The sequence below is a fragment of the Hirundo rustica genome, chromosome 16, assembly GCF_015227805.2.
Source record: "Hirundo rustica isolate bHirRus1 chromosome 16, bHirRus1.pri.v3, whole genome shotgun sequence".
Lineage (NCBI taxonomy): Eukaryota > Metazoa > Chordata > Aves > Passeriformes > Hirundinidae > Hirundo > Hirundo rustica.
This window is the reverse complement of record NC_053465.1, coordinates 7,808,607-7,833,442: the sequence shown is the minus strand read 5'-3', so window position 1 is coordinate 7,833,442 and position 24,836 is coordinate 7,808,607. Positions and strand designations below refer to the sequence as shown.

At 42.9% G+C, this 24,836-nt stretch overlaps 1 protein-coding gene across 2 annotated transcripts; it reads left to right on the top strand.

The window, feature by feature from the left end:
* Positions 1-24,836, top strand: RPRD1B (regulation of nuclear pre-mRNA domain containing 1B). 2 transcript variants are annotated; one of them, XM_040079648.2, is made up of 8 exons: positions 3-247; positions 1,738-1,867; positions 2,921-3,054; positions 9,050-9,162; positions 10,974-11,100; positions 12,161-12,336; positions 21,005-21,060; positions 22,354-22,490. In XM_040079648.2, exons 1-7 carry the CDS (start codon positions 97-99, stop codon positions 21,035-21,037), a joined length of 864 nt encoding a protein of 287 aa, XP_039935582.1. In that variant the 5' UTR covers positions 3-96; the 3' UTR covers positions 21,038-21,060; positions 22,354-22,490. The 2 variants fall into 2 exon arrangements, with proteins under 2 accessions (XP_039935580.1, XP_039935582.1); XM_040079646.1 differs by lacking the exon at positions 21,005-21,060 and having other exon boundaries at positions 1-247; positions 22,354-24,836.

The following is a 24,836-nucleotide window of genomic DNA, read 5'->3' as shown; positions in this document are numbered from 1 at the left end:
AGGGCGCGGGCGGCCATCTTGTGGTGGCGGGCCCGGCGGGTTGTTGTCGGTGAGGCCGCGCCGCGCCCCCCCCGCGGGCGGAGCAGCCCCGGCCCCATGTCCTCCTTCTCGGAGTCGGCGCTGGAGAAGAAGCTGTCGGAGCTAAGCAACTCCCAGCAGAGCGTGCAGACGCTCTCGCTGTGGCTCATCCACCACCGCAAGCACGCGGGGCCCATCGTCGCCGTGTGGCACCGGGAGCTCCGCAAAGGTGCGCGGGGGGTTTGTCCGGCGGGGGCCGCTCCGGCAGCCCCTGCCCCGAGGTACCGGGGCCGCCCGCGGAGCTACCGGTGAGCGCGGCCGGTTCCTCCTCGCGGAGCTCCGCGGGTCGGCGCCGGGAGAAGTTGTTGCGCTGGGAGTTCATGGGAGCCTGGGCGCTGTTTACCTGCTGTTGTTGTTGTTTACTAAACTTTGGGGGGACTACCACGTGTGAGGGGTGTATTCCGGTGATACAGGCGGCGGTTTTGGGAAGGCAGAGGATTGAGGCAGATCTAAGTGTGGGTTGAGAGAGAGAGAGGATGCTCAGCTCTGGGCGGGCGGTTTGGTTGTAAAACAAGAGCTGTACGAATTACGTTCCGCTGGCTGTGCTCGGGAGTTCGGAAGTGCTCTGGCTGTTTGGCTCCGTTTTTAAATTTTGGGTTTGGATTCGTACAACTCACTCATTATAGAATTAGAGAGAGGAGATAAGCAAAGAAAAAGTAGTTGTAGAAGTCTATAAAACTCTTCGGTGCTATCATCCAGAAACACTTTGGGCGTGTTTTTCTTGCAGATTAACGACAGGTAATTTCCTAGGTGGCTTCATCCTGAAGACAAGGGAGTCTCCTGGTGCCTAGTGGAAGGTGTTCCTGCCGATGGCAGGGGGTAGGAACGAGGTGATCTTTAAGGTCCATTCCAACCCAGACCATTCTGGGAGTCTGTGTGTGTGCCCTGGCCCCAGGTGCAGCTCTGAAAGCAGCCAGTGTCACCGTTCCCCTGCGGGCACCAGCACAGAGCCCCTTGGAGGAGCTGGGGTATCTTCTGTGTGATTGCTAGCTTTTGCCATTTGTAGTTCATTTATGAGTTTTTGGAAGTCCTGCGTTTGCCCTGTTGTGGAAATGAGCACCTTTGTTTGCTGCCTTCTGTGTGTTCGTGGTTGGTTTGCTTGGGGGAACAGTGAAACTCCCCAATTTTGGCCATATTGAAATAGAAACTGGGGGTGTCAAAATAGGAAAACTTAAGGTATATTGAAGAAGTTTGATGTTTGGAGAATTGTTTGGAAAATTTTTGAATCTCCACAATAGCTTTCGCCTGCAGTTTCACTCAGTTCTGAATTACGCTGTTTTATTCGAGTATTTTTCCTGAAGTTAGTTAATAAAAAATAAACTAATTGTTTTATTAATTTGCTGGTGAGTTAAAGCAGCTTGTTTTAATTGTGTTTAAAATTTATTGATTTTTCAGAGTTGAGCTGTCACTGTACACAAAAAGCATTAGACTCCTGTTTGTTTTATGAATTAATTAAAAAAGAGCAGAAGTGAGAACAGTGGGAACTACTTGACTTGAAAGCCCTTGATTTCCTTTAGTAACATGGAAACGTTTTGAACTTTGTTTTTAGACTGCAAAGCTATAAACAACTTTGAAAGCCCTGTTAATGATTCCAGGTGAAAGAAGTAAAAAATAACTGCAAACTCTCCTTTTGTTTTTTCCTTTTTTCCCTTTTCTCAGCAAAATCGAGTAGGAAACTTACTTTCCTATATTTAGCAAACGATGTCATCCAGAACAGTAAGAGGAAAGGTCCTGAATTTACCAGGGAATTTGAATCTGTTCTCGTCGATGCATTTTCTCATGTTGCCAGGTATGTTGCTGTATTTCAGCTTCCCTCTCTAGGGATTTGCATTCTTGTTATTCAAAGCTTAATTCAGTTGGATTTTGTTGGGGTTTTTTTAGGTCTAGGGGGTGCTTGTACCTTCTCTAGAGATTGGATCCTGACTGCTTTGTGGTTGGGGACTGTTTAGTATAAATGGGTAACTTTGTGTGTGAACGAGTCCTTCACAGCTTCACATGTTTGTTCTCTATGTGCAGCTCCTACGGACTTTATTTCAATTGTTGCCTAAAGATCTGGCAGATCTGTTTATGGGCAGTGGAATTGAACAGTTGAGTGTGTTTATTAAAGCCACGTAATGAATGAATGGCTCTGCCCCATTGTCAAAAGACTTTAAAAGAGCTGATGTTTTGGGTCACTGCATTCCCACCAGCCTCCTGGTTTGAGCAGTTTCTTTGTGTGTTACCTGATCAGTAGTGTCCATGCTGGAGGAAGGAAGAATTTCATAGTTAAAAAGGGAGAAGTCATGCAGCCACCACCTTATCAAAAATGCACTGTTGTTTAGTTAAGGTTGTATCTAAACAGCCTAGTAAGTCCTGTTATCTCAGCTAAACAACATTAATGCTCTGGGTATTTGTCTGTTCTGGAGGGCTGTCTGACTGTCAAAGCACGCTCTGAGTGCATTTAAGTGCCTAATGATCCAATCAGCCTGCTTTTAATTGGAATGTTATTGACTGAAACAACTGTTTAATGTTAATACTCGGAGTTGTAAACTTGTCAGCTTCAGGGTTTTTTATAAACTCTGATTGCAAATTCTGAACTATAACACGTTTCTTCTTTGACAACTTTTCTGCCCTTACTTTGAGGTGGGAGTGATGGGGCGGTTCCAGGCAATTTTTAGGTCAGATAAAGAGGAAGTTTGGCAAGAAATGTATTTTGCACAGTTTGTCTCAGACAATATGAGCAAGATTCTCTCCAAATGTTCACATATTGCAATGGGTGCAGCTGCCAGTTTGGAAGATGCTCTCTGAAAACATAAGGAGTGTTGATCAGCTGAACTGTAATGATTTCCTAATCTCTGAACAGAGAAGCAGATGAGGGCTGCAAGAAGCCCTTGGAACGATTGCTGAACATCTGGCAGGAGAGGAGTGTGTATGGCAGCGAGTTCATCCAGCAGCTCAAACTGTCTATGGAAGACTCCAACAGCCCCCAAACAAAAGGTAAATGTATATTGCTTGTCATGTGTGTTTTGTTTTTAAATTGGTGCATGTTTCACTGGAAATATTGTGAGGAGGTGAGCTCTGGTCATGTTTAGTTGAGTTGTTGCCAGAGCTGGTCATGGAGGTTCTTCAGGACTGTGTTGAGAAGTCTGATTTTCATAAAACCCTCAGTTCTGGTTTGCAGGTGTGCTGTCTCGTGCCTTGGGGCTGGGTGTGATGTCTGGTGCTCCAGGGCTGCCTTTTGGGGTGAAAGCAAGTCAGTCATGCAGGGAACTGTTGTGTCCCGCTCAAGTCGAGTGTCCCACTCTGCATCTCCGCTCAGCTGGGTTATTAGAATGTCTTATTCAATACTGCTAGAGCTTTCATTATCATATTAATTGTTTTGTTTTCCATAGTTACTGTATTTTATTATGGTGCAGCAAGGAGTTATGAATAATTGAAGTCTGGAATATATGCCCCAGAAGCTTATCTGAAATCTTTTTTTCTTACACCAGCTGATGTCATTTGGAGAAAACTAACTTTGCATAATTTAATGTCATTAGGCTATCACAGGTATAGCCTTATTACTACATGAGATCTGTGAGAAACTGAGTATAAGCTTGTGTTTGCTGTGGTTTGATTTCCTGCTTCAGTAGATCTTGCCTCTTCTGTAGCACTGGGAGGTGTTTCACTGATAGTGCTCCAGTAGAAGGAGGGGAGCAGTGGGATGCCTAAACTATGGAAAGTGAGGGTCATTAAAAATCACAAGTGCTCTGGTCAGGGGAATATTTGTCCACCTTACAGCTGAAGGAAGTGGTTGTTCCATTCCTGGAAGTGTTCAAGTCCTGGTTGGATGGGGCCCTGAGCAAGCTGGTCTTGTGGCAGAGGTGTTCCTGCCCATGGCAGAGGAGTTGGAATGAGGTGGCCTTTAAGGTCCTTTCTGTTAAGCCATTCTATGATTCTGTGAAGTGTCAGTGTGTTCAAATGAGCTGGAATGACATTGCTGCTCTGGTCATATTTTTTTGTATTCCCCACAGAGTTATGATGGTGTGAGAGAGTTGGTTTGGTTGTTAGTAAAAGGCTCTTACGCCATTCTTAAAAATGAAAACAAGGCCTTATTGAGTTGGTATTTAGTGTAGAATTAATACAAAGATATGAGCCTAAATGAGATCTGTATGTGAAGACACCTCTGGCTGTAGCTTTGTGCTTTTTCACACTCTGCTTTGGGCAGAACTGCTGGATGGATTCTTTAGCAGCTCACACCAGTGCTCTTCCACCTGCCCCTCATTAAGGTGTACCTTTTGAAAGATAACTTTTGTAGTTTTTTCCCCCAGATGTTGTGAGCCAGCTGCCCTGACCAAAGAGGTTGTCCCATCTATATGGAGACAGAGGGAGTTGGTGCTCTGAGGGGTGAAGGTGTACAGTCTCTGCATGAACTGGCTCATGTTGGGGTTCCTCTTGTCTGGGTGCGGTGAATGAGGCCCCTGTGTGTTATCAAAGGCCAGGATTTACACTCCTGATAACCCTGACCTGATTAACTGAGGATTTGGAACTTTAATTTCGTGTACCTGTGTAGGCGTTTCACAAGTGTTTAACTTTGAATCTGAAGGCACTGATAATTGATATCATGTGTTACTGGTCATGTGGCAACCAGCTGTTGCTCAGTGTCCTTTCGCTTTGCCTGATGGTATCAACCCCTTCTGCTACTGTTGTCTTCTCAACTTAAAACATTTATACAAAACCCAACTTCCTAAGAGTAAAAGATCTTTGTCTGTGGGAAGCAGAGTGAAGGAATACAAACCCTTCAAGAACTGCTGTGTGCACAGCTTCACTTGGCAAGAAACTTAGTTTTTGCCTGGGTAATAAGAGATATTAATGTAGTACCTTTATTTGAATGAAAGTTCAGGCCTTTTCATGAGTGTGCATGTTACTGCCTTGTGAATTCATTGTCAAAAAGAAGTTTGAAAAATTCAGAAGAGTCATCCTGTGGGTTTTTTTCCTTGCTTTGACTGGTGTGTGTATAAATAAGCTTCTTGATGGTAAGAGCTAGTTTCACCTGGGGGTTTTATGGATTTCTGAGATAAATTGTTGTTTGAGTTTCTGGTGAGTTGCAGAAGGCTTTTTGTGTTACTGTATTCCATTTTCAAAGAGGTGAACATAAGCAAGATGGAGATCAAGTTGTCCCGGTTTACAGATAGAACAGTTGTAAATGTGGAAAACAATAATCCAGTATTCCTCCAAAGCCATTCTGGCTTTCTGGGTTTGTGGACTCCTAAGGTAGGCACAGCTGAGAAACAGGCAATGTTAGTGACTGTAGATTGGTGCAAGCTGTGCTGTTAACATGTTGGAGATCCTTAAGGGCACCTGATGCTGTTGATAATACCTGGTGCTGCAGCAGCAGCTGTTCTTTTCTTCAGCCCGAGGTATGGCAACAGGTCAGTGCAGGTAGTTCTCTGTTATTTTTCATACTGCAGTGTCTTAAATTCCTGGGCTGGTGGGTGCTTCTCTCTGAGAAGGATGGCTCTGCCTGTCGTGAGAACACCACATGGAGTTGTGAGACTTGCCAAAATGCAGTGGGGTCCTGTATCAGTGAGGAGATACGTCTTTAAAGCTCATCAGTGAGTGTTTCAGCAGTACAGTTTGTTTCTTGTTTTGTGAGTAGCAAGGCCTTGGGTAATGCACAGCAGTTCAGTTGTCTGCACCTGCTGAGTTCCTGCTGTGGAGCAGAGCTGATTTCCCTTCAGAGAGACAGAGGGGTAAGACAGCCAGCTCTTTCTAAACATTGTATTCCCTGGTTTGACTGCTCAGTGGTGCCACTGACTACCAGATTTTAGTCTTTTGGATTCCTTAAGGAGATATGCATATGCATGGAAATGAGCTTTTGAATATTGATACATTGTTTTAACTCTAAATGTATTCATTAAGCTTGCATTTGCTTTCCTGTTAATCTCATTTTTATTAGGATGTTTCTTTTCACAAGCAATAGGGAAGAGAAAAACCACCCATTTCTCTCAACGACTGGAAAAACTAGGTCTTAAAGGTTTGATGTGAAATCCTTCAGGCAATACAACCGATATAGCTGATGTGTTTTCTTTTTCTGTCTTTGTAACAAGCAGTTGAAGAAGGTCCTTGAATGTGCTGTGATGTAGGAGTGTGTCACTCTTAACACAGAACTGAGCTGCTCCCTGACTGCTTTCGTTGTGTTTATGTTGCAAATTCTGGCACAGAAAATCAGACCTGTATTAAAATTTGGAGGAGAACAGAGAGGAGAGCAGGCAGGGAGGCTTCTGAGGGTAGCTGAAATAAAAGCACCTGGACACAGGGCTAGGTATGGTTTTGGAGCAGCTCAACTCTAATTGTGCTCACCCTAGGAGAGACTGCCAACAAATATATATTGTAAGGAGAACTTGAGCAGCAAGTAATCTCCCCCCAAAGAGAGAAGGGTTTGGAATGGTTGGAGGGGGTGCTGGCTCATTAGAAGCTTGTTTACCTCTGAACAGGCATCAAGAGCTGAGAACAAAAAAGTGAGCACCTGAGCTGGGAAGATCCCTCTGGCGTCCAGCTGACAGGAAAAGCTAGTAGTTTTCTGCAAGGCCTTTGACACTGTAACTTTCCTCAAGCCAGTGGAGATGGTTTGTACCATAAAAGTTGGTGCAGAAATACTTTTGCCAGTGTCTCTGGACTCTACAATAGCAAGGTAACAACATCCCGGAGTGTCACTGCAAAGCTTTTAGGAGAGCAATTGTCTCTTGTTTTTGAGAAATGGAGAGTGCTTTGCTCTTTGGAGGCTTTTAGGGCGTAATTCAGTTTCTGTGAAGAGCACAGCAAAGCAGGAGACCTGACTTCATTGGGGTTTCTTTATCTTCTTTATATCCATGTCAAGGTGGGCTCTTGATTTTCATGGAAGAAACTGTCTGTATTCTACAAGGATATCTTGATTGTTTTGGATATGTATTACATTCTGATCAGTTGTGGATGTTCTCAGTGCTTATTTTCCCCTTCTCTGGCTGCATTTGACACACTTTTCTGCTAGTGTTGACTGTGATGGTTAAATTACTCCTGGCTGGCAGATTTTGTACGTTACCCAAGCAGGGTGTATTATAATCTGTACTGTGGTTCTGTTCTCTTTCAGGGGTTCCTTCACTCCATATGCTCTTGGGTTTGCAAGTAAGCATAGGGCTTTTTTTCTATTTTGATGAAACTGAGACAGTGTTTCTAGAATTCTCCAGTGACTGGTGCTTAGGTTTGCAGATGCTCAGCACCACCGACTTCAGAGCGGTTCTAGTCAGACTCACTTGGCCTCATTCAGATGGAATATTCAATGAATTCTGAATCCTCTGTGTCAGAGTGGTGAGCAAGTGTAATTCTGTGTCTTGTGGTAGACCAGTTGGCAACACAGCAGGAATAACTCTTCAGCAATTTGAATCCCAGCTCTCAATTTAATTTTACTTGTGTGTTCGCTGTGGTCGTGCATTCTTCTGTTGGTTGGCTCATGTTTATCCTCTGTTGGTTAATTATTTTATGATAAGTACATAGAAGTGATAAATAGTGATGACCTGTTGTGTTGGGCTGGGTAATTTTAAATGCTCTCTTTGGCCACTTTATCATCTGCTCATCTCCTGTTCAACCCAGCTCGTGTTTCTTGTAGATCTCAGTGGGCAGCAGCTGTTTTCCTTGTTGATCTGGTGCCTCACTGGCTTGTCAGTCAGATTGTCAAGCACTCATACATCAGTTGGATACATACAATAATTAGCTGTCCTTTTTCTAGCCTGGGTAGCTTTGTTCTATCAAACATCAACAATTGCTTTGGTTTAGGGTAGATTTTGTGTGCTGTTTTGCCTTCCATTGAGTGAGTCTATTCTCTGACAGATGTGTTCGTGTCTGCCTTGAGAAGGTTGTTCAGCTCTTTCCCCAGTGAGCAGGATGTAACAGCTCCTCTGATTTCTCTCCTTTAGAATGAGGTTTTTTCATATGTCCCACCTGACAAGGCAGGCAAAACTCTGCATTTAGGGGCAGACCTTTCTGTTTGGCTCCCCATTAGAATGGGAGAGTCTGGTTTTGTTTTAAATTCAATGATCTTGGATTTTCCTTTGAATCAAGTTATACACAGAATCTGTTCTTGAGCTCCATGGTTATCTTGGCAAGACTTGATTCCAGTGAATAGATGTTCTTAAAACTGTCCAAAGATTTCTTACAAACTATGCCACATCTTATTATGTTTGGTGGCAAGTCTGAAAAATTAGCTACTTTCTTTTGAAGGTTCTGTGACTGGTTCAAAGGCTTCATTAGGACTTCTGACTCATTTAAATAAACTGTCTCTTCCCTTTCAAGCTAATGTTTGCCATGCTGAGGTTCATTTAACCAGTGCTGTCTTGCTTTATGACATCCGTGTTTCTGAAGTGCCGCAGGTTACCTGCTTGGAGATCAGTTCATGCTTTGCCCATCGCTGTTGTTGCTGTCACGTCTTGGAGTTGTAGTTTCACAAAACTGTGCTGATGTTTTGTGAATGAAAGAGTGGAAGGTTGAATAACCAGCAATTACTGTGTTGATTGTGGGACCACAGTGAGCATAGAGTGGATGCAGAAAGACAACTCAAAATTCTTCTGTCCTTGTGTTCCTTCACATCAATGCTTCAATTCTACTGGTAGAAATCCTCACCTGTACACTCAGTGTTAGCCAGAGCATCTGAGCACGGTTGAAATCTCTCATTTATTGACAAATAGCACATTTATTTGCCTTTACTACTTTCATTGTAGGAGACAGAAACACATATGAAGTTCACACTGCTCGTGTATCCTCAGGCTGGCATGTACAGAGATACATGGGGGGAGAAATCAACCTTTTTTTACTGTTTTGCATTTGAGTGTTTGGAATGTGATGCCAACTTTAAAGTCCAGCTGTGGTCATCCCCTAGAGGGCTTAATCATCAGAGCATCCATCTGGTGTAATTCTTTGAAGTAGAGATAGTTAAGGTGGACAGATCTAGCCTCCAAATGAGTTGTTTCTATGTCTTCAGTTGCAGAAGAGAAGAAGTCTTTAAAGCGAACCTTTCAGCAAATACAAGAGGAGGAGGATGATGATTACCCTGGGAGCTACTCACCCCAAGACCCCACTGCTGGGCCGCTGCTGGTATGTGGAATGGGTTGAGCCTGGGAAGAGCTCTGGAGGCCATATGGCCACCTCCCCTGTGTCACGGCCACCTCCCCTGTGTCACGGCCACCTCCCCTGTGTCGCAGCCACAAGGTGGAGCTGACAACAAGTGAAATGGGTTTAGTGCCGAGATGCAGTTTGGGGTTGAGAAGTCCATGTGAAATGCAACAGATTCCTTTTTCCTACTGCAATAGTGTGTCACTTCTGAGCAATTCCAGGGAGTCTAACCCAAGGTCTGAGTGGCGCTGCCAGGATAGAATCTGAAAGGATTGCTAGAAAAACAGGCCATATTTTAAATTCTTTTTTAAATCAATGTGTAACCTTTAAAACCTAAAGCTGTGAACAGTTAATACACAATTTTCTTTTGTAGGCCATATCTTTCCATAAGTTACTAAAAAGCACAGCATTTGTTAGGTTTGTATGGAGCTGGTAGGAAAACCAGCACTGAAGGCTTTAGAGGCTCCATGTTTCTGGGGTGGAAATATTTGGAATGAAATAGAAAATCATTGCGGCCATTTGAGGCTACAGCATGAACATATGTTAACCCAGAGTCTATTTGAAGGGGATAAAAAATTACACCATCCATCTGGTAAACTGTAAACATTGAAAAATAAAAATAAATAACAGTTGTCAAGGAAATAAGTGAAAATTTTGTTGTTGTTTTTACCTCCAGATGCCTTGCAGCTTATGGTTTCTCTTGATTATAAGCATTCTCACTGTTGGAAATCATTTGCAGTTTGCAAGGAAGTAGTAAACATTAGGTAATGGACCTCTTTGTTTTTCAGATTAAGAAAATATTTATTTAAAATTTGTCAGTGTTTTCATTACTTTTCAAACTATTGAACTGCAGTTCAAAAATCAGTGCTTGTGTTTATGAGCCTAGTGTTCTGTTTCAAAAACCTCCCCTACTTCAGGATTTTTAAAACAGAAAAGCAACACTTTGTTCTTCCTGTTCAGGGAGTTTCTCTGTTTAAATATTTTTGAACGAGGAGGAAATACAACATGTTAGGGATGGTCCTCCTAGAGTTGTCTTCATCCATGTCCTTTTAAAGTTTGGATGCATTTTGAGTGAAGTAATTCAAACTGACACATCTTTGCTCAGTGCACTAAAGCCAGCTGAGAGATGAGTTGAGGGCACACTGAGGAGCCCAGTTCAGTTGCAGGGACCTGGGTGAGGACAGCCATGGATTTGCAAAATCAGGAGATTACAAAGTTTGCTTCATAGAAAGAGCTTTTATCATCACTGGAGTTTATAGTCAGTAACGAGTTGCAGAATTCTAAACCTTGTCATGATGGAAATCCAATACAGTTTTGTTTGGACTGATGGAAATTTGGTGTTGGATGTTTTTGCTCTGTCAGAATGCAGCTTTGGAACAGAACAAAGAGGTGCCTGTATACTCCAGGGAGGCAAAGAGACTGTCAGGGATGCTTGGGTGAAAGATTCAGTGCCAGCTTGAGGCAGTGCACAGGGCTAGTGGTTCTCTCAGACTGGTGTGGACATGTCCTTCTCAGCTATGTCTTAAATGATCACTTCTTTTAATTGGACTGAGAAGTTTCCCATTGCAGAGTCTTGAAAAGGATGACCCTGCTGTAATTTTGCAGGAGGAGCTAAACACTGGGGTTAGTGTAAAACTCAATGAATGCTCCTTGTGTTAGGTTTAAAAATTACTTGAAGAAAATACTCCCCAAATGGTGCCTTTCAGAGGTGGCTGAGCTCTTCTGCAGTGACCACTTCCCTGGAAGGTGGATGTGGTTAAGGTTACCTGGTTTTACTGTTGGCTCATTTGTAGACCGAGGATTTGATCAAAGCCCTACAAGACCTGGAAAATGCAGCGTCAGGAGATGCGACAGTGCGGCAAAAAATTGCTTCTCTGCCTCAGGAAGTTCAAGATGTTTCATTACTGGAGAAAATTACAGGTATGAGACTGGAAGATGAATGAACATGGGTCCAAAAAATAACTTAGAAATCAAAGTGGGTTTTTTTTAATAATCACAATGTATGGTGAAATGATTTCCTACTTTTGTGTCCCTGCTTTGTAGTTCCGGGGTAATTAACAGATACCAATCCTGTGAAGTAACACTGCAGATTAAACTTACGTAGCTGCTTCCATTTTTTTGGCTTGGACTGAAGCTTTTTTACTTTGACAGCATCATCAGCATTTTGCAAGAATGTGAAGGAAATTGGGCCAGAGTTCTCAAGTGGATGTGTTTGCTTTTGAACACCTCAACTGTTAAGATATCTTGAAGTTCTATCAGACTGTGCTGAATACGTACATAGTCCTTGATTGATATATTTTTGAGTTCCACTAGACTGCTGAGTACACACATACTCCTTGATTGCTATGGGAAAGGCAAATTGCTACCCCCGTTAATCTGTCAGTCTTTGTTTAAATTAAATTCTGCAATTGCATTTGAAAAGTAATTTTAATAGAAGCATTTAGAGGTTGAACTGATTTGACTCTTGTTCCTGGAGGTAGTTTTAATTTAGAACTCATTATGAATTATCACTTATTTGGCAGTTCATAATATATTCTTACAGCGTCCAACTGGACCGTGTGCAATTCTTAGATTTGTGTCAATACATTTGAAAGTACCCACATCTAAGAAGAATTAACAAGTGCACCCTGTGTTTAAATGTAGAAACCACCTGATTTGTTTACCTGAAGATACATCCTAACATTTTAATTAACCTGTTCGCAGAGGCTGTCGATAGATTTTTATATCCCCGTTTTCACTGACATCTCTGCGAGGATTAAACGCAGTCAGTTATGTCAGTGTCTAAAATACACTCCACAAAGGGCGTACATCCTATTTCCTCCATACCCCTGTGATAACAGCCCTTATTTTCCTGTCAAGCCAGAAGTATATTTACGAACAAGATGTTATTGTGCCTGCGGCTCACGAATTGCAGCCCTTCTGTCAACCACTGGAAGTTTTAAACTTTGTCCTCTAAATCACCCGCCGCTTTTGCACGCAGACAAAGAGGCTGCGGAGCGGCTGTCGAAGACGGTGGACGAGGCGTGTCTGCTGTTGGCCGAGTACAACGGGCGGCTGGCGGCCGAGCTGGAGGACCGGCGCCAGCTGGCGCGGATGCTCATCGAGTACACCCAGAACCAGAAGGATGTGCTCACGGAGAAGGAGAAGAAGCTGGAGGTGAGTGCCTGTTACCGGGGCTGGCAGAGCAGTTGGCTCACCAAACACTCGCCCTGCGCTCCTAATCTACGGGTTTCTCCCGAGGGAGATGATTCCAGGTGTTATCAGGTGTAATCTTCACTTTTGGTTCTAGGTTATCTAGGTTCTAGATGCCTTTACGCTTGGAGTAAAATGGGTAAGAAAGAGGTGTCAAATCTGGAGAGTGCAAATCTGTCCTAATGTTCAGTCTAGATGTTCCAATGCACCTGGAAAGCCCAGAGCTCTATACTTCTTAAAGAAAAATAGACTGGCCTAAAACACACTTTATTTTGTTATGACATGCCCTTTTTAAAAAAATTAACCTCCCTTTGTCATAAATAGCTGAGGTTTTTTTATACTGCTTGGGTTTTTTGTTATTTTCCTGATGGTTAGGTGTTCTTCATCTGCCTCCTGAGCCCCTCTTGTTTAAGGGAAGCAGTTTAAGCCATATCTGCTGCTCTCCATCCTTTAACAGCCACTAACCCAAGGCTTCTGTGCTGCAGTGTAAATAGGGCTGGTAGTGAAAGACAGTGACTTGTGTTTCCTGTGCAGCTCCTTTGAATAGGGAGGGCAGGACTCTAAAACAGCCTGGGGCTGAGCTGAGCACCCCCCTGCTCAGCCCAGCATTCAAGGCTGTGCAGCCAGCTGTTTACAGCTGTTTATCCAAAACGTGCCTTCTCCGTGGAAGTTGTTTCTGCAGCACGGTGTGGGACTAGCGAGGAGTTTAATTAATGACTGTGGTTGTATGTCACTCTGCCATCTGCTAAACTGCCCCTTGGCGGCACATTACCGGCTTCTCTGCACAGAGTGCTGGTGATGAGCAGCTGCTGCAGGGTGGGATGGGAGGGGATGTGGAGGACAAAATCTCCTGGAAGGAGACTGAGCTGCAGCAATTGCCGTCTCTGTTTACTCTCATGGCAAACCTCGTCGTCTGACAGCTCGGCAACATTGTTCCCAGATAAAATTCATTTTGAGTGTTTTCTTTGCCTGTGTTTATATTGGAGCTTCTCAATGTCTTGTGACTGGATTTCTTCAAGCATAGCATCAGTCTTATGACTGAGTCAGAAAAAAACACTTTTAGACATGGATACAGATGATGTCATGAAACCAAATCTTGTTTGGCAACTGATTTATTTTCTGTGGTAGTCCTGGGTCAGGTTTTGGGTTTTTTTCTTGGTTAAAGAAGGACACCAATGTGTATGTAAAAAAAAAAGGTAAATAATCGACATACTGTTGTTTGCTGTAAATAGGTAGCAAATGCTGCACAATAATATTTTAAAAGGCCCAGAACAATTCATAATTTTGAGTCAGTTTGAGACTGTGAGACTGAGAAATCCGTAACGACAATATGAAATTAAAATTTCTAATGCAATAGCTGAAATGTTGTGACAGTTGTGGAGGATTTTTGTTTGGAAAATACCCTTTTGGTAAAGAGTGTTACTTGAAAATTGTAACTGGCAGAGGGAGAAATGTAGCCCTGAAAATGAAGTGTTTTGCTAGCTGAGTTGCTTTGTTAATGATAGTAATCCTGCTGATGGCGATGGGACAGGCTGCTTGCTCACTATTAGGTGTACACACAGTTCTTCACTACATTAGAAAATAAAGAATGATCCTATTTAAATATCAAGATCTTATTAAATATCTGTTTAGGTTGGCTGCCAGACAAGGTGGCTCTCAGTGCTGTAGCAGTCTAAACAGAGTTGCAGGAAATGCCACTCCAACAGTGAACATGAGGCACAATTGATATTCGTGTCAGCTCTCAAACCTCAGTGAGGGATGTTGCCTGATTACAGCGTTCCATTGTTCTGCCCTTGTAGAGGGTTAATAAACAGTGGAAGATGCTGGTTACAGATAAGGCAGGCCAGATCTGCTTATCAGTTTTGTTTGAGTCTTTGATGTTCTCACAGTATTGATAAGCCTGGATTTTTCTTTGTAGTGCTAATAAGCATTTTACTAGAAGGATCTGAAACTTGTAGCAATTAAAAATGTATTAAAAAACCAAAACACTTACTCAGGCAAGGTCTGAAATGAGAAAATAACTTAAAACAATTTAATTTTACATATCTACTCATTGTAGGCTTTGCTCTCTTGAGGTATCTTTTCCAGGATCTTTGGTACTTTGAGTTTTTCCTCTTGTGCGGTAAGTTTTCTGACTTAGATCAGAGGGTGTGTTTGGATAGAAGATGGGTTGTTTACTTCACCATCCTCATCTAGCCAAGGCTGTTGGTTGGGGAGAGGGGCTTCTGATGGAAATAAGCCAGAGCTATATTTTAGGAGATGGAAATTGCTCTGGATGTTTTTTGTATTTTATTTACTTGCAAAGTCTATCTGTCTTTCTGAAAAGCAACTTCTGTGGTCTAAAGAGCTGCAGTTGTTTATTAATCCAGTTAATGCTGTCCCTCATGGAACAGCAAATTGTCAAAACATATATAAACTCAGTGTGTTTGTATCTTGTGGGCTAATGCTCAGACTACTCTGCACATCAAACCCCTGTGACACAGCTCTTGTCATCAGTTGCAGTAAGGCTGTTTAACTGAGGGACCCGGCTGAGGAACATGGCTTTGGAAGGGAATTACACATCAGCATGGATACAGCTGGCAGGAGTAAGGATTGAAACAGTGAAGGGTGAAGAAACGCTGGTGATTTGAAGGGAGGGAGCTGGAACAGAGCCTGAAGATCATAACAAATGGACAAACTCTGGTTTTAGGGTAGCAGTAGAAAAAATCAAAGTGTATAATAATTATGATTCCTTTATCCTGGGAGTGGTATTGTGGTATTTTGAATGTAGTCTAAGGGCACTTAAGAAGGTAGATTTTCTTTTAATTCTATCAGTCAGTAAAATCAGCTGGCCCCAAACTGATAGTAAAGAGCCTATAACAAGGCATTTATTTTCAGAGGTAGGTATTCCTTATGTTAACTGCCTGTAAGGTATGGGGGATACTGTCATTCAACAGCTGAATTCTGAATTTCTTTTAAAATGGTGCTTCATCCTGCTCAGCAGTTGTGGGCTTGATAATGCAGCCGCTTGTTTGATCTTCCATGGCTGGGATAGATCAGAGGTGGCCTGGACATTCACAATAGCAGATGACAAGAAATAAAATCCACTTTCAGACAAGCATAGAACCAGGAACTGTTGTTTCTATAAGAGTGAGATGTGTCCTTGTATCTCACAGGAGTATTAAATTTCCAGTGGAGGTTTCCTGAGTTGTGTTATTTTTGGTCATTGCTGCCCCATTACAATTACTGAGCACAATCAGCTGGGGAGGTTTTTTGTCCTCTAGCACCTGAGCCTGCAGGACTTCAAGGAGAATTGTCTTTTGAAGTCAGAGCACTCTTCCAGAATGCATGGCAGGCAAGGAGAAAAAAATCCAGGGAATTAGTATGTGTAGAATGGAAATGTAGTGGGGGGAACATCCCATGTTGGTGTACCAGGCAGCTGTAAAATGAAGTCTGATAAACAGATGAGACTGAAAGAACCAAGGAAAAGTAGTGCAAGGAAATGGCAAATTGTGTAGAAGCTTTACGGGTATGAAGTAACTACTGACAGTAGGAAACCTAGAGTGGAGGGACGATTGTTTTAATCTGATGGGGAGAAGAGGCAGAAAAAACAGGGAGAAAGTTGTGCATTCAGAATTTTTGGTTTGATGTGCAGCTGGTGAAGGCAATTTTTCCACATACTTTCTGTATATGTGTTGGTGAAAGGTGACAGGAGGAATCCTGTAGCATAGGCAGTTTGCATGGAGCAGTGTATGTGCTCAAATAAGTGTGTGTTTACATGTCTGCAGCTATAAATCTGAAGAACATACTGTATTTAAGATCCAGTTTAGGGGAAATATTCTGCTTCTTGGCTGCAGCTGAAAAATTGTCACTTAGAGTCCTGCTGAGAGCTCTGGGGGTTTTTAGATGTTTGTGGGTTTTAATATTCATGGCTTCAAGGCACCTTTAATAAGGTGTTAATGCTGTGCCCACACAAATTTGCAAACCCTCTTTGATAATGCATCTCTGAGGGATGAATTGCATTCTCACTTGAGGTTTCCTGGACTGCCCAGCACTACACATTTTCTTGAAATACAATTTAGTTCACTGGGTTAATAGGCAATTTATTGCTGTGCTGCTTCCACTGCCTGGGTCTCTGTAGTGTGTCACTGTTGGCACGGCTTTGTGGCTGCTGCTTCCCTCAGACAGGAATTCTTTGGTTGTGTGGTATATTCATTTCAGTGGTTTAGACAGTGAAATAGGAGATTGAGTTTTAGGGTTCCTGCCAGGAAGCAAAATTGTCAGTATTTGACATGTGTGAAGTAGCAGGAGCAGCTTTGGGAAGCAGCAGCAGAGTGGGGTCGGCTCTGCAACCCTGGCACGGAGATCCTGGGCTTGGAGCACCCAGACAGTGTCAGATCTGGGTCTGTAGGAACAAACTGGTGACTAACGGGACAAGAAATGCCAGGCTGTGCTCCAGTCCTGTCAGCTGTGAGCCACTAGTGCCTCTGAGTGTGGGACAAGAGCACAGGCTGCTCCGTAGGGATGTGAGCTGACAACCGCAGGGAACGTGGCTCTGTCAGGCCATGTATGGCTCGAGGCAATAGCTGTGTTTCTTTGCACAATGCAAAGATACGGTTCCTTCAGTTTGTGGGTGCTTGTAGGTATTTATAATCACAGTAGTGCTGCAAATAGAATAATACTAAACAATAAAAGTGAATAAAAATAATACGACGTTAACATACAATGTTTTTATGTATTTTATTTAAGTGAGTGAGCGTATGACCGCTCTCTTGCTTAGCTAGAAAAGCATTAAGATGCTTGGGGAGGTGAATATGTGGCTGTTGGTTTGTGCCCTGGATGTTGATTTTTGTGGTGAACATCAAATGCAACCCCTCAATGTTTGTTTCTGGAAGGGTATTTGGCAAATGAAATGATGATTTGTGTTCATCATACAGTGGCAGCAGCCTGGGCTTTTTCTGAGAGCTTTTGAGCATTGCAGAGGTTGAGAAGCAGCTGGAGAAATGCTCTGTGGAGGCTTTTACTGCTGCTTCTTCGGTTGTCCTAAACAAAGAGGAGAGCAAGGAAACGAGTTATGGTTTGAGAGTGTTTAATTCTGCCACGAGCAGAAACACCATCTCTGCTGAAGTGTGATGATGATGCTGCAGAAGAAGAAGCCTTGTCAAATTTAAAAGGATGAGACGGAACAAATTTAAGCCTGAAAATGAACTGAAGACTCTGTAAGGAAATAACATCATTCAAGCTCTGATTCCCGGTCTGCATCTTTCAGATAAGACCTCAGATTTGCTGGTTTAGTGCTGCTGCAGAATGAGGAAACCTGGCTTCACCCTGGCATGTGGTTTCACTTTGCTTTGGAGGAGGGTTCTGATGCAGTGAGCTTGTGGAATGGCAGAAGTTTTCCTTTCTGTCCTTTTTCTAGTGACTATGTTTTAAATGTACTTTACATAGGTGACATGGCAAGGAGCAGAGGCTGAGGGATACCTAAACAACCTGCTGCAGTACTGTGGTGTATTTAATATTTTTAAAGAGAGGTTTTACCTGAACATACAGTCACGTGGCTGTCAGACCTCTCACTTCACTACATGCTCTCCAAATTTCTGCCGAGCCTCTGATGCATTTTCCCCCTGGCTTGTGATCTTCTGCTTTCCTGCAGCTGGCTCAAGCTGCATCATATCAAAACTGTGCCTGACCGGCTGCTCTTCCTATTCACTTTCCAAATTCTCATTAATGCTTAGCTAGATGTTTTTTCAGTAGATGCAATTGCTGTGATGACTTACAGCATGTTCCTACTCGACCCTGCGCAGGAGAGGACGTGTCCAGTGCACACTCTGAGCCAAAATAAGCTGAAATCTATGCTGTGGAACATGGCAAGGTGAACCAGGCCGCACAGCAGTGCTCAGGATGAATTTCCTGTCATGTTGATTACAGTCAGTTCTGTAATGTTCGAGCACGGCTGCTTTGGAATGAAACACTCTGTCAGCTTCATTCAGCGTTGGTTAATTCTGATTTTGCATTTGCTTCAAGGACTGAGTATCTAATTCTCTTGGCCGCTGAGGATGTAGAACGCCACGCACTGAAAGGAAATGTTGATTAGCAAAAGCATCCATGTGGCACAGCACCGTTTTTTTTTCTCTATCATCCTGAAACTCCTGCTTACAGCAGAGATCTCATTATTTTGTCTAAAAAAAGCAAATAGCATCCAAATACTATTAATCTTAATATAAGCCTAATGAGCAGTGAGACAATTAGCTCAGACACAGAGTACAAATGAAGGCCTCGGAAAGCAGCAGCTTCTTTTAACTGGACTTTGTGTTGTTCGGTTTCATGGAGTGGAAGGACCGTGTGGAAAAATCTGCAAGGTGCAGTTGCCAGGCATGTCATGGACTACCTGAAAAACATGGATTCCCATAAAACCTGCTTCCAGCGTCCTGTGTTGCAGAGTATGGCCAGAACTTGTGAAAGAGCAAAGCCCTCAAGCTGGAAGGGGGTTCTGTGTCTCTGCTGCTGTGTATTCTTGAGGGGAGCAGCCAGCATTCCCTGTCCCAGTACTGGCTCATGGTCTCTCCACTCCTTGACAGCTCTGCCAGGAGTCAGCACAGCATCTCAGGCCCAGAGGGATGGAAAGGGTTTAAGCATGGAGCAGACAGTTTTCTACCATGCTCTGTGATGTGTATCCAATCTGTCCAGCAAGTATTTATTCTAGGAAATCTTGGTTTCTGGATTACTCTTTGTTTCCATTCCTGAATTTAGTGATGTTTTTCTGAGCCAGTTTTTAATGGTTTGGGGGCTGTTGCTGCCTTTTCCTCATGAGAATTTTCTTTTCTTTATTTTTTCAGTTTGTTTTTTAACTGGTAGGATTTAGGCCTCTGGTACTGACTAGATAATGCTTGTGTTTACTTATTCGTAAGGTGGAATTACTTAGAATTGAAAGGAATATGGTTCTCAAGGTGACTTAATGTTTATTTTTGGTCCTCATATGCGTACAAAATTCACTCTCCAAATTGGGGGGATACTTCTGATCACTTAGTGTTTCATGATGCCCTCAATGTAAAGTATCCCTGAAAATAAGGACATGCTGAGAGCAGTATTTTCCTAAACACTTGAAGCTGTTAACTGTGAATCTGAAAGCAGGTTGATGCTGTTAATATGCAGAAGAATTGCTCCCAAGTCTGTATGTTTGCCAACAGCAGTGTGGTTTGGACACATCTTGGTGGTTCTTCATTTGTTGGTGTGTTTTATGAGAACTGGGCTGTCCGGCAAGGCATTGGCAAGATTCTCCCTCCCTTAAGTAGCTCTGTCGGGGAAGGAATGTTGTTTGCATCTAATATAACTCTTAATGGTTACGCAAATCGTCTTCAGCTTACAAGCCATCGCATTCCAGTCCTGACTGTCCATGAGAAGTGGTGGATCCTGGTCACACATCAGTTTTGCCCTGAAATGCCCTGAAAATGGCTGGACATCTTTCTGTGGAGGTTGTACCTGGTTTTACGTAATTGTTTTATGTGGATCCATAAACCCGTAATTGTTTTATGTAGATCTTGGCAATTCAAGCCATACTTGAGGTATTCCCTTGGCTTATGCCTGGAATATGCAACTTCTTTTCATCTTCACTCCCCATTTATCAGACCTGGAAGACTTGCCAGCTGCCTTGCTCTTCTTTTTTTTTGTTCCTGTCTTTAGTGGGAATTAACTGTAGAAAAAAAGGAACACCTGCTGATACTCACGCTTGACAATTTGACATTCTTGAGGAGGAAGTGCTGCTTGTTCTTTCCTGGCTTGATATCCATCACTCCCTGACAATGGCCTGAATTATGGATTTAAAAGTATTTTTAAGATGATCTTCTGTGGATCTCCAAGTCCAGCCTCTTCCACCTTTTCTCTGCCAGCATTTGGAGTACAAGCGCTCAATAGATGTTCGTGCTGTCTCTGCTGTGTGTGCAGGAGCAGGTGTGTTGCTGTCTCCTGCCTCCAGCACTGGGGATGCACCGGCCTGAGCTGAGCGCTCCGAGCACTCTCTCCCTTTCCCCCAGGGTTGGCTCCCATGTTCTTTTGGAGAAGAATCCCAAGTGTTGGAATGCTGTGCCTCCATGTCATCCCTCTTTATCTCCAGCTGCTCTCTAATAATGCTAAAGAATCTGCAGGGTTTGTTTTTGTTCTCTTGTCTTCATCTCATGACTTTCTCAACTTGTTTCTCTCTAAGAATTCACGAAAGAGTGTAATTAGGGTTGTGGGTGCATTCTTTTTTTTGTCCTGATCCTCTGTCTTTCATTAAAACAAGGCAAATCCTCACAAAATTAATGTGTGAACCTTGAGGTGGTTTTTATTTTTTTTGTTACTGTTCTCTAGGCATGAGAAGAGCACCCTGCAGTTCGTGGAGCTGGGAGGGCTTTGTTTGGACTTGATTATTTCACTGTATATCCTGTGTATGTTAACAGAAGTGTGTGGTTATATTAACTCACTGAGCCTCATGAAGGATTTAAGTTTGAAATAGGCTGTTAAGACATTCCTGCTTGGTTCTGGCAGGAAGTTCGTGGGATACACTTACATAGCCATTGCAGGGGTATTGGGAGTTGCGATTGATGGCTGCTCTCACTGTTCTAATTCGAAATAATGAAACACAGAGAGTGTAAACTCCTTGCTTGTAACCCCACAGGAACTGCTGTGCTTTGATGTTTGGAGAAGGTGAAGAGAATTTCCATCACTGAGAAGGTTAGAAAGTCTGGATTAAAGTTGTAAACTCTTCAGAAAGATGTTTTGATTAAACATGTGCCTAGTTTCATTTGATCTTCAGAGATATAAACTTCTGTTCTCTTTGCCAAGTAATTAAGAAATGAAAAGTAAATTGATATTCTAGCTGGCTGTGTGGCAGTCTGTTCTTTGTATGGGTTTTTTTTTTTTCTTAAGCTCATTGTTTCCTGCATTCTGGAGGTGCCATGAAAAGTAGGCCACATGTAGTTGAGTAAAGACTGGCACATTCCAAAAAAAATTACGTGCTACTGGAGTTCTATTCCTTGAATGGCTGTCTTCTGTGATTGCTATGTTGAATGTATAGAATCACAAAACTTTGAAAATTGCATAAACAATCTTTAATTAATCTTCTGTACTGGATAACTTGGATGTATGCTGGGCTGCTCTTAAGTGGCCTCTCGCCAGAACTGACCAAGGTACAGTTCTTTCTTCTTCCATTTTCAGGGTCCAAACTTCTCTATCTCCTCATTATGAACACAAGTCACTGGTGTCTGAGACTTGGGGGAATTTCTGCCCATGGACAGGGATTTCCTAGTGCACTTTTACTACTCAATCCAGACCTCATTTGTGGAAAAAAACACTTGCAAGTTTCCTCTTCGGAGATTTTTAGCTTGCTCTTTTTCCCCCTCTTTAATAAAATCCTGAGGATTTTAGTGTCTGTATCCTGTGCCTTTCCCTGGTTTACATTCAGTGGTCCTACACGTGTTTCCATGGTGTCCCTGCCATGCCAATCTCATGGCACAGCTGCTGGGGTTGTAATGTGAGCTCATAAAGGAGACCCTGTTTGACAACCAAAGGGGAAATTGGATTAATTAAGTGTTCAAAACTGATCAAGTTTGAAAGCAGTGAGCATTTTGGCAGCATGGTAATACCTGTGGTGTGCCTCAGCCTGTGGCTTCTGGCAGTGGAGGGGTGTCAGAGAAACGTTCTGGCAGTAATTGGGAGTCAGTATTTGGGGAAGAACACAAGGATAAAGCAACTCTCTCAAATGCTCTACCAGGCCCCAGTGTGTGCTGGTCAGGGGACATTTTACATGTAAAATTAGTAAGGCAGGGCAGGGTTATTAGATTGGGGATGCCAGAGCACAGTGGACAGGCTGTGAATTTGGGGCAGATGGCTGGGTCTGCAGTCACGCCAACAATTGCTCAGAGCACCAGGGCCTGGCCACCTCACCTGGAAGATACTCCTGGCCTAACTGACAGCACAGTTAATTAACCTGTGCTTAATCTTTGTTCTCTTGTCTCTTTCCCTCAGGAGTATAAACAGAAGCTTGCTCGAGTAACCCAAGTGCGCAAGGAGCTGAAATCTCACATCCAGAGCCTTCCAGACCTGTCACTGCTGCCCAACGTCACAGGAGGTCTGGCACCTCTGCCATCTGCTGGGGACCTGTTTTCAACAGACTAGACCAAACCATGTGCCCCAGTTTTCATTATTACCAGCAGAAGTAAGACGATTCTGGTGTTGGCTGGAAATCCAGTCTTCCAAGATCTGCAGTAGGAAGGAACTTGCAGACCCTGCTTTAAACCTCTTGGCTGCTCGTACTCACCCTCTCTGTGTACACTGGCTCACGTGAGGGGAGGAAGAGGAGTGAGTTTTGTGAGCTCTAAAGGGAGTGGGGGTGGTCTGTTCAGGCAAACTTCTCTCATCTTTTCCCTTACTCTTTAGTTGCTGTTTACTCTTAGCACCTGTTACCCCACAAAGATCACGAATCATGTACACACATACCTGGGGAGCTTCCGGGGGAACGTTGACCGTGCAGCATCTTCCCCCTGTACAAATATTGTATGATTTTGGAATAAGTCTCATCTGTTTTCGTTGGGTTTGTGAGCCCCATCTCTGGGAGCAGTGGAATGGCTCGTGGGCCTTGTAGGGATGTGTGTGCATGCTCGTCCTGTGCCGCGGCGGCGTCAGGGGATGGCATCTGCTCAGCAATGCTACAGGGAAAGATTGTTCCTAAACCTGCAGTTCCTTAGAATGCTGTGGCCTGATGTGAAGGTAGTTCCCATTTGGCGTGGATGTAAATTGACGTCAGAGGCAATAAAAATAAGCGGCTTTTCTTTGTGAATTAGAGGTAGACTCATAAGTTACACTGTGCTGAGCAAAGCAGAACTGGATATTACCTAAGTGGGAGTGGAAGTAAATTTTGTTCTAGCTACCTTAGATTTATACCACATTTTTCCTCTTCATTATACGAAATTAGAGGGTGTTGAAAGCTTTGATTTAATGACCTGAGAGGCTGGAATGGTGTGTGGCAGCTGCTGGTGTCCCTGTGACAGGCACTGTTAGGTCTGCTCTCAGGATGGTTACATTGAAAATACAATGATATAGACTCTCTCCATAGCTTTAGCGAAGTTATCTGATTCACAGAAGTAAAATGTGGTATAAATATTTATTTATCTAGAAAATAGACCCATATATATGCATATATCCTGTATGCACATGTACCCTGTCCATGCATGTAGATATTAGAAGGATGTACTTAATTTTGTGTCACAGATTGTGAGTTGATTTTTATAATCAGGAAAAGTGTAAAAAACAAAAAAGGTAAATTTAAAAAGCTTTTAATTCCATTATGTTGCTGGCTAGTGTTTTAGCTGCCAGGGGTGTAGATACATTTCAGTTTGTGTGCTAGGTGTGACAAGCTGGACTCTGATCACTGAACCATTCCAATCTGGATACAATTGTTTAAATTTAGCACCTCTCACTATAAAACAGGTTCTGTTTCTGGAGACACTTGATCTGGTAACACAGGTTTTGTAAGACAGAGGCTAAAGTGAGCTGAAACACGCTCTCTGTGCCTCCCTGTGTTGTTGAGCTGGTGTCAAAGCCAGGAGAAGAAAATGCAGAAATGCAAAGCTCGTTCTGCTCCGCATTAATTTATTTTGCAGGCTGTTCAATAGCCCGGTCAGCATTCAGCTACAGCAAACAACAACACAGCATCTTTTGATCATTCAGTTGTTCAGAAGCTCACGTCCTTTTCCTACTGACACTTCCTTTTGTCCTTTTTTTAACGCTCCTTGCACCCTCACTGCCCAGCCAACAGATGTTTTTTTCTCTTTAGTTTACATGAATTTTTCCAGTGGCAGAACTGTGCGTTCCCTGAGTCACTTTGACTGTGCAGCCTTTTATGGTCCAGACTTTAGGTTAAGCACTGTACATTCTCTCTGCTTTTGCCAAAAATGAAAAACAAACAAAAAACCCCAACACCAAACTTCAGGAACCCAAACCAAAAGACTCTTTTCCATCCTGATTCAGCTCACAGCATTACCCCGAGGCTGTTAAACTACGTCATTTTGAGCATTGATTGAATGTGTATCCATTTTAGGACAAAAACTGTCAAAAACTGATGTAGACAAATGTGTTGGCATCTCACGTTTGTGTTTTGGGCAGATCTGTGAGAGAGTTGTCTGTCTAGTTTTTTATTTTTTAATTGAAATGTTTTGATTTTTTTTTTTTCTGAATATATGCGTGTGTTTTATTTTGCTTAATTTAAATGAAGTCTTGTGGTTTTTAATTTTATTTGTTTTACTTTTTGGGCAAAGGGCATCTGGTGAACTGGGTGACATTTTCTGAAGGTTAAACAGATTTCCCCACAGTGTGTCTTTTTTAACAAAAGCTTAAATCTGTATATTAATTGACTTAGGAATTAATTTAGACATATAGGCTGCCGTTTGACAGCAGTATATTCTGAAATGTCTCATAGATATCTATTTTTGAATAAAGAGGGTGTCATTGAA

Excerpts from the sequence above, each read along its gene's own strand:
- RPRD1B (XM_040079646.1), top strand. The coding sequence starts at position 97 with ATGTCCTCCTTCTCGGAGTCGGCGCTGGAGAAGAAGCTGTCGGAGCTA. Across the intron at positions 11,101-12,160 it reads ATTACTGGAGAAAATTACAG|ACAAAGAGGCTGCGGAGCGG; the intron begins GTATGAGACTGG and ends TTTTGCACGCAG. Across the intron at positions 12,337-22,353 it reads AGAAGGAGAAGAAGCTGGAG|GAGTATAAACAGAAGCTTGC; the intron begins GTGAGTGCCTGT and ends TCTTTCCCTCAG.